The 9,292-nt window shown below is 51.4% G+C and overlaps 1 protein-coding gene across 1 annotated transcript in view; it reads left to right on the plus strand.

The window, feature by feature from the left end:
* Positions 1-8,717, plus strand: part of CDK5RAP2 (CDK5 regulatory subunit associated protein 2) — a 162,042-nt gene extending 153,325 nt beyond the window's left edge. The window contains exons 35-37 of the mRNA XM_054584470.1: positions 3,602-3,728; positions 8,175-8,221; positions 8,641-8,717. Of these exons, the coding sequence (XP_054440445.1) occupies positions 3,602-3,728; positions 8,175-8,221; positions 8,641-8,697 (231 nt within the window). The 3' untranslated portion in view covers positions 8,698-8,717. The remainder of the gene's footprint in view (positions 1-3,601; positions 3,729-8,174; positions 8,222-8,640) is intronic.
* Positions 8,718-9,292: the final 575 nt, after the last annotated feature.

Consider the following 9,292-nt stretch of genomic DNA (forward strand, 5'->3'; position numbering starts at 1 on the left):
ATATCAGTATGCACTCATGATGTATTTACTTTTTAAAAAATTTACTAGTTCTTTCTACTTAAAAAGCTTTAAAAGTGTTCAAACCAGAACAGTGAGCACCTCTAGTGCCAAATTGTGGTTTCTAAATACCTTTTCCCATTAAAAGGAACTAGGAGTCCTTGGAGAAATGGCTTGGTTCTAGGCCTGTGGCAGGAAGTGTACAATATGAGCTTAGAACTCTTTTCATCCTAGGAAAAGGGGAATGGGGGAGTGAAACTTGCAGATTCGCCGTGGTCCTCAAGTTACGGCTTCTTGACCAGCAGCGTCAGCACATCTGGAAAGGCAGATTTTGGGACCTCATCCCAGACGCACTGAATCGAGAAGTCTGGGAGTGGACCCCAGGCATTCTCTTTTCCTAAGTCACTCTGATTACTCGGAGAACTACTGGATTAAAAAAAAATTTAAGAGACACATCAATCAGGTGTAAAATGTGGTGTTTATTTGTATACCAATTTATTAGAATCAAACCAATTGTTAAAAAAAATAAAATTACAATTCAGTCAGGGAAGTGTGTCTACTGACGTATATTTGATGATAGGAGATTATTGTTATTGTTTTATTTGTAATTGTATATTTTTTTAAAAGAATCTTTCTTTTAGAGCTATATGCTAAAATGTTTTACAGATGAAATATGATTGGCTTTTAGGATTGATTTTAAAAATAATTTTAGAACAAGGATGTCGATGAAACAATTTTGGCCACAATTTGATCATTCCTGGGTACCTTGGTGGTTCATTGTCCTATTCTTTCTACTTTTGTAAATGTTTGAGTGTTTTCATTGTGAAAAAGAAAACAAACACGGCAACAACAAAAAATGCCCCAGCTCCAGAAGTCGGGTGGATCCTCCTGAGGAAGCCCAAGGCCTCCTGGGAGAGGTGTGGTTTTCATCTGGGAGCTCTGCTCTGTGGCCCCGAGGGAGAGCTGCTCTGTCAAGCTCCTCCGGGAGCCTGGCCCTCTGCTCTGCACTCAGCATCTCGCTTTCTCCCTTACAGCAGCCTCCAGCGAGTTAGGTGTTAATCATTCCCCTTTTCTGGACCTCCGGGCTGAAACTCCTATGCTCCATCATCGTAACAGCTAGGAGTGACTAAGCGGGGCTTCAGAGCCCTGCTGGTTTTACCACGGCGTAGTCATCCTGTAAAAACGAAGATTTTAGTTCAGAGGAAGAACAGATGCATAAATAATCTAAGTTCCTTGTTTTAAGTGCTGGATAGAATATGTACAGTGTGTTTTGAGGGCACAGGTGACAATGAACCCCCCAGATGGCAGACGGCCTCCCAGCACCTCCCCTGTGCCAGGCACTGGCGGTCAGAAGGGAGAACGGAGTTCTGCCCTCAGGCAGCTTGTAGTCCAGGGGGGCAAGCAGACAAGTAAATGGCCAGCTACCACCCAGCATGAGGTGGGCATGAAGCGGAAACATTGTGCACAGTGGGCACCCAAAGGGGCAGAAACCAACCTAGGCTCCTGGGGGGAGAGTCTCAAGGAAGGCTTCCTGGAGAAGGTGGTGCCGGAGCTGACTTTAGAAGGAGGAAGAGAGGCTGGCCAGGTGGAGTAGAGGGTAGCTGGGCAGGCCGACATAACCCTCCTCCCTGCTTCCAGGCATCATCTCCCTTGAGTCTCCTCTATTGCCGTGTGAGCGATGGGCCGGGGAGCATCCCTTTTTTACAGATGTGGACGGGGCTCAGGCTCTGCAGGTGGAGGGGCTGCCTGTCCTAGAACGTGTGGCCCTTAAAGCCATGGCCAGAACCCAAATCTTTGCGGGCTCGTAGCATGAGGAAGAGAATCAAAAGAACACCTGATGTTTACATTAGAAAGTTTTGGAAGAACAGTTGAAGTCCTTGTAGCTGACACAATTGTTTAATCTTAAAAGTAGGTTAAAGCAGGTAATCAAAAGATGATACATACCTTAAGCATTTTAGTTTAACTTAAAGCAGTTAAATGTACATTCACTTGCCATTCTTTTGATGTGGGGCCAGAGCCTTTTCTTTGAATATGGGCCTGCTGTTTGGAGGCCTGCATTTTCTTTCTTTCATAAATTACATCCATAATGTATGTCTGTCACTTCCAATTTCTGTTTCTTTAAGATGAAGGAAAAACTTAGACACATGAAAAGCAATTTGAATATAGAATTCCTCTAGACCGTGTTCTTCTCACAACTTTTATAGTGGATTCACCCACACCTAATTTGCCAAAAATGTGTTTTGTAGTGACTTGCCCTTATCACGTCTTTCCTGAAGCATATGTTGGTTTGCATACTTTTCATACACATTTCACAGGTTTACTTAATACTTAATTAAATCACATACAGTAGGTCCTCACTTAACATCATCAATGTGACTTTTAAGCAAAATGACATATAACGAAACCAATTCTACTCTAGACTAATTGGTACAAACAGGGAGAAAGCGCCTGTGGCATCTCATCAGCGTTGGAATGAAACGATGGTGAACGAGACGGCATTGTTTGTTATCTGAGGACCTGCTGTAACTGATTGCAAGTACAGCACTTCCCCTCTTGGGAGCAGAGGCGCTTCCGTGCACCAGAGAGCAGTCTGTGCCAGGGCACCTTACAGCCGGGGTAGTTTAGGAGAAAGGGAGTGTCCTTCAGCCCTTGAATGAGTTAGTAGAGACTAGTTAAGAGGCCTCTCTGGTGTGTACGGTTCACTTCAGAGGACTGGGGTCTCTGGTTTTGCGGTCCATCCATGTCCTCCTCACCTCTGCAAAGTCAAAATAGGTTCCCCTAATGGATCACACTCTCCTAATAATACTTTTACATCTCTTTTTTAAGATTTAACAATTTTTAAAAAATTATAGTTTTTGTTTAAAAAGTCAATCAATTGTGATAAGTTTTTAAAAATGAAAATAAAACATTCCGAATCACATTTCTCGGGGATAATTGCTATCAGTATTTTGATGACATTTCTATGTCACCCATTTTTTGTAGACATCTTGATACACCCATCTGTGGATATAGAGATATGTGTTCAATTCTATGAAACCAGAATGCCTAATATACAATAGCTCTTCTGGGCTCTTTGTCACTAATTACTATCATCTTTCAATGTCAATAAATAGAGTTCTACAATATCATTTTTAATAGCTGCAATATTTTTCCACTGTGTGTGAGTACCATAATTTATTTAGCTAGATCCTTATGGAAACAAATCAGGTTGTTATATTTTTTCCTACTATGAGCAACGCTGAGACGAACATCGTTGAACACAGGCACGTTCCTGTGCTTATATTATTCCTTGGAGGAAAATGCCAAAGGGCAGAATTGCCGGTCAAAGGGTTAAGCACATTTTACAATTCGGTCAAGCTCGCCAGGACATTTGTCCCACCGGGGCCACCTGCAGTCCTGAGAGCGCTTCCCCATGCCCTCACGGTCACTGGCTTCTGCCTGTTTTTGCCAATCTGACCAGCAGAACGTGGCTTCCAGTTGGTTTTTTTTTTGGAATATTTTTTTGAGTCAGGTTGAGCATCTTTATATATGGTTTTGTAATTCTGCCCATGTGATAGCATGTTTTTTATTCTTTGTTCATTTTTCTAATCCCTCTTTTCTTTAGACTGGAGAAATGAAGGCAGAGATCACCAAGCTACATAAAAAATTATTTGAACAAGAAAAGAAGTTGCAGAACACCATGAAGCTTTTGCAGCTAAGCAAGCACCAGGAAAAAGTCATCTTTGATCAGCGTAAGTGAGCGGTCGGAGGGCGGCCACCATGTCTGACCACTTCCTACCTCTGGGGACTAAAAAGCCAGCTCTGGACCACCCACCTGGGAGCCCAGCCGTTTGTCATCATTCCTCCTATTTGTGGGCTTCCTTTCGTATCTCATCCTTCCTGAGCCACACAGACAAATGAATTCACTTAACAGACTTCTGCAGAGGGGCTCCTGTGCAGGGACTGTCGTCTCCTTGGGAGCCAGTGGGTGGCATGTGCAGCGATAGGAACATGGACAGGGACTTAGCACTAAGGTAGCAGTGGGGCGGGTGTCACTCTGTCCTGGGAGGAGGAGGTGTTGGTCAGCTGGAAACGGAACAGTGTAGACAAAGGCAGAGAGGAAAGAAAGAAGGTTTTATATGCGCGAAACCGTCAGCGCTGCACGTTGCTCGACTAAGCGTAGCAGGTGGCCGCGGAAGGCTGGGAGGGGGCCCGGGGGACAGGACTGCATCCCGCAAGGCCTGAGGTGGCCGGCTCAGCCGCGTCGGTCTTGGGCAGAGCCTCAGCCCGTCACAGCTCCGCGCGGGAAGGGCTGGTGAGGAGCAGCCGGTTCATTGGCCGGGCCGACAGGAAGGACGCCCGGGCCGGGCAGGGGGCATCCAGAGGGGTTTGAGAAACGGTTTCCGAGACAGATACAAGACACAAGGTCAGAGAGGTACGACAGCTCTGTGAGGTCAGCCCCAGCCCCAGCTGGGAGCATCGGAGGTTGTTGGGAGCAGCCGTGTTTCCCTACTTCAGACCCTCTGCAGTCACTTGTGCTGCGTGTTTAGACGTGGCGTCAAATTTCTTCCAGTGCCTCTTGGCAGCACAGCTTGGCCGAGCCTGGGCTCTCTGCCTGCACCTCCCTGTCTTAGCAGAGCTACCGATCATAGCGCTTTCCTTCCCTCGCTGTCTAGTGTGCTTTCTTATCAAAGTCCAGCGTTTCTGGGGCATTTCTGGGAGGCATCGAACATAGACTTTTGTCAAGTAGTTCTTCACTCCGTAGAAGCCTTCTGAAAACAGACTGTGAGACTCGCAGAGTTGGAACTGCAATTGAGAGGTGCTCAGTCACTAGCAAGCACTGTGTCTTGCTCTGTGCCCCTGTGCCAGGCCCTGGGACAGAGGTGAATGAGACAGTTCTTTCCAAGGGGAGCTTTAACCTGGTGGAGGAGACACAAGAATGAGCTGTAGGATAATGTACCTGCATCCCAGGCAGCCTGAGAGGTGCTTCAAGGCTCTGGACCAGCTGGGTCTCTAGGGTGAGTAGGAGTTAGAGAAGGGGCGGGACCAGGATCCTGGCAGGCAGCCTCCCAGGCGAGGACTGAGTGCTTAGGGACATGGGTAGGGCACACCAAGGCTTCTGCTGTGAACGATGAAGGGAGAGGAGTAAGTAGGGGCCAGGTCACCAAGGGCCCGGGGGGCCGGACTCAGGAATGAGCAGCAGGAACTGACATGGTCCACTGTGTGTCAGAAGGTCCCGTGGCTGAGCATGGAGGGGCTGGGAGGCGGGAAGACCTCTTTAGGGGCTGTGACAGACCCCCAGACAGACAGGGCAGACACCTGATGGGGCCGACAGTGCTGCGAAGGAGAGGGGTGGCTTTGCGAGAGGTTAATTTCAGGGAGCAGCCCTGGCAGAGTGGTGGGCGTCCGCGAGCTCCTAGCCTAGGGATTCATGTCACCCGCAGGGAAAGGGGGCCTTGGGGAGACAGTGCCGGTGGCGGTCGTGTCTGAGGTGGTGGTGGCACGTTTGGGTCGCCTCCTGGAGCGGCAGGGGGCAGGAAGTGGTGTTCCCGTTCAGCCCCCAAGTCCAGGGAGAGTCGGAACTCACCTTTCTGGCGTCTCTCCACAGCAGCCCTGAACAGGTCGCAGGGCACTTCCAGTGAACCCCGTTCACGGGCGAGCACATACTGGAAGTGGGCAGCAGGTTCAGGTGGGTGGGCGGCCGTGCGGACACAGCGCGCAGGACCCAGCCCTGGAGTCCTAGGTCAGGGAGCCTGGAATCATTAACGAGAAAGTTCAGATCTCCACTCTCCTGTGTGACCAGAATAAGTGACTTCAACTCTCTGAGCTTCAGAGTCGGCATCTCTGATTGGAGACAGTAATCCCAAAGGACTCACGCCTGCCAGACAGGCCTCGATTCTAAACATAACTTTATAAAGTGCCTCAGTTTCCTTATCGGATGGGAATGGTACCTTAACCTCACTGTACTCTTCCTGGGACAGAGTAGAAGCTCAACAAACGTTCCCTGCCTCTTTTGTCCCAGTAGGTCAGACTGAACCCCTTCTGGAGGTGGTAAACCTTTAATAGTGTGAAAAACCTCAAATGTGTCACAGCGCCTCCCATGCTAAGATGGCATCACCCATCTCTGTATCTCTAAGGCCTGGCATAGAACAGGTGCTTGGCTCAGTGCCAGGAGAGGAGTGTGCCCAAGGCCACAAAGCTGGTGGCTGATCCTGGACTCTGACTCTCCTAGGCCAGGCTCTGCAGCTCTTCCTGATGGATCAGGTCCGTGGAAGGTGCTCAAACCCTGCTGGCCTCACAGACCTGCTCCTGGCTCTAAGTGACTCTGTGAAAGTTGGCATCATGTCCCCTGCTGACCCTTCCCTGCATGGTGACAGGAGGAACAAGGGCCCAGGCCTGGTCTCTGCCAGGGACAAGCTGGGCACTGCATCTCCTCCCCTAGTCTGCAGAGGAAAGGAAGGACAGAGTGTCACTGTGAGACCCAGGGACCTCACCACACCCTCGCCATGTGACATGGAATCGCCAGCTTCACTTTCAGCCTCTGGGACAGGAGTACCTGCTGCTCGGGGTTGGGGGTATTCACTGAGGTCACAGTTGTCCCCAGGGGGACACCAGTGGGTTGGCATCTTCCTTGCCAGCACTTCTGCTAATGTGGAAGGAGCCCTGCTCTGTGCAGGACAGACCTGGGTTGGAGTTGCTCCTCTGTGCTGGGCAAGCCTGGATTTGGGACGTGCCCTTTACCACTCTGTCTCTCGGGCTTCTCATGGCAGTGGGGTTTCTGTGCGCGGGAAGGTGGGTGGTGCTGTTCAGATGTGGGGGCCCCTTCAAATGGGCTGGTAGGCCTCTGCTCTTCCACGGGGATTCATGTTCCTTCAGTGTTCCGGTGTGATTTTAACCTCCACGGCTGAGCTACTCAGGTGTTGGTGACTCTCAGGAGAGGTGCGACCTCCAGCCCCCCCCAACATACAGACACACACACACACACACACACACGCACGCACGCAAGATGCTACGCCCCCCCCCCAACTCTCTCTCTCTCTCTCTCTCTCTCTCACTCACTCAGTTTCTGGGGGTTTGGGACACCCCAGAAGATACCCCTGGCGGGGGGTGGGGGAAGCGCGGAGAAGCAGCGGGACCTCCCCCTGAAACCCTCTTTGCCCGCTCTCCGTCCCTCCCCTCGTGTCACAGATGCAAACCACCTTCGTTATTTTTTTGTGAAGCAAGAAATAAGTATTTTTTCAAGGCCACCATGTGGCCCCGCTGCTAAATGATAGAGAGTTTCTTTCAACCTTGGGTGCCACACTGGCCAATGGCCCGGTTCCAGAAGCCTGTGCCACCTTCCCGGGGGAGCAGACTGATTCCCTGGCCCTCCGCACACCCTGTTCAGAGCAGATCCATGGTCAGGCATGGGACTCTGTTTCTTGGTGGCATTCCTGCTGCTGGAGTCTGTGTTGAGGGAAGAGGCACCTGACTTCATGTCGCTGCCCCGGAAGGCGGGCACTGCCATTCTTTCCATGGGCTCCATTACACCAGCCATCTGCCCGTCCACAGCTCAGGGCACCAAGTCTGCGGGTCCCCCTGCGGTCGGCCCCCAACCCCCGTCTGTCCGGGGAGAAGGTGACTTGCTCAGGGAACCATGTTGGGCTCCACTGGCAGCTCAAGGGCAGCTAAGGAGGGAAAATGCCAGAGTTCTTCCTCCCAGGTCGTTAGGAGCCTGCTCCAGGTGCTGCTATGTTCAAGTTCGACTTTACAGAACTGCCTTTGGCCTTTACACGGGTTTGCTTGGAGTGGGGCACACTCCCTCCCCAGCAACCAAAGCATGCAGGATGCTAGCCAGGCGCGGGCCCCTCCCTGGCCCGGCTTTGCCGCCCCTGCCCCTCCTGCCCCCGGAGAGGTGAGCCCAGGGCGCACCTGAGTGTCCAGCTGGTCTTCAGTCCTCGGTTTTGTCTAGAACATGGCGTCGGACCCTCTGCTCTGCCTCTACTTCTGGTGTGACTGGGAGCTGTGGCTTAGCATGGAGTCTCGGAGAGCATGGTATTTGGTCCTGGGGTGTGGCCTTCTCACCTCTCTCTGGCCTGGGTGCTTCAGGCCTGTCTGAACCATTTGGGGTCCAGGGGGCTCCTCCTCCCTGCACCTGGCATTGCACGGTCTCCCTGGGCATCTGGAGCTAATCTCCCCACCCTTTGTTCTCTCTTCAGTGGTCGTGACCCACAAAATCCTTCGGAAGGCCAGAGGAAACCTGGAGGTAATGCCCCTTGACTTTATTTCACTGGAAGCCACCTGGGCAGGGGGCCTGGGTGCAGGGCAGGCAGTGCAACAGGGTATGTGTCCTCCATGTGCCCTTGGAGTTTTCTGCCAGGAGGGCACACCGGCTTTCATTTAACCGTGCTGGGTGTCGGTGGTTCAGTCGTTAAACTCATGCACTGCTTTTACCAATGAGAAACATAGTGAATAGTGCCTGGCACATGGTGAGCATTTGATAACGTATTTTTGAATGAGCCAGTACAATATGATCTCACTGTCATTTGGTTCTGTCGATATTTACTGACCAGTGTCTTTGATAGTAGTTTCAGAGTAACAGTGTTGCCTTTAACTCTGTCAGGGCTCTTACCTGAGACCCCTCCTTGGACCTAAAAGTCTCCTTGTTCTCCTCTCTTTTCCTAGCTGAGGCCCGGGGGTGCCCATCCAGGAACATCCAGCCCCAGCAGACCAGGCTCCTGAGAGCTCTGACAATAAAGCCGTGGTTCTCCACTCTCTTTGTTACAAGTGTGGTTCCTACTTACTGAGGAAAAATGAGCTGCCTATTTTTCCTCTTAATGTTTTCTGTGCTAAAGTTGGTTTAAGGGTTGTTGTCAAACAAGTCTCGGGGGCTCTGCAGCGAGGTGTTAACAGGCTGTGGGCACTGGGGCGCTGGGCCTGGTGCCCCGGGGCAGCGCTGGAGCTGGGTGTCCCTGCCGCGCCCGCTGCGGGCCTCACGTTCACCTGGGTTTGCTTCGTGCTCAGCCAGCCCTGCGGTTTGAAGATTCACATGAAATGATTGGTTTCAACTTGGTGATGCATTTACTTTGTGTGGAGCCTCAAAGCCCAGGTCCCAAACGTCCAAGTGGGACAGGCTGGGGTCTCAGGAGTGGCACTCAGATGTCACCCACGGTCTCTGCCGATTCCAGTCAGGTGACTGGAGAGGAACAACTCCACGTGGCGTGGCTGGGGCACCGGTGTTTGCACCTGGTGCGAGCACCCGCCGCGGCCTTGGCAGTGCACAGTGGCATCCCAGAGCAGCTCCCCGAGGTGGTGCCGTTCCCACTGGGGAAGGAGC

This window comes from Pteronotus mesoamericanus, unplaced genomic scaffold (genome assembly GCF_021234165.1).
Source record: "Pteronotus mesoamericanus isolate MK-2021 breed Mesoamerican mustached bat unplaced genomic scaffold, CSHL_Meso_final contig_78, whole genome shotgun sequence".
NCBI classification, from domain to species: Eukaryota; Metazoa; Chordata; class Mammalia; order Chiroptera; family Mormoopidae; genus Pteronotus; species Pteronotus mesoamericanus.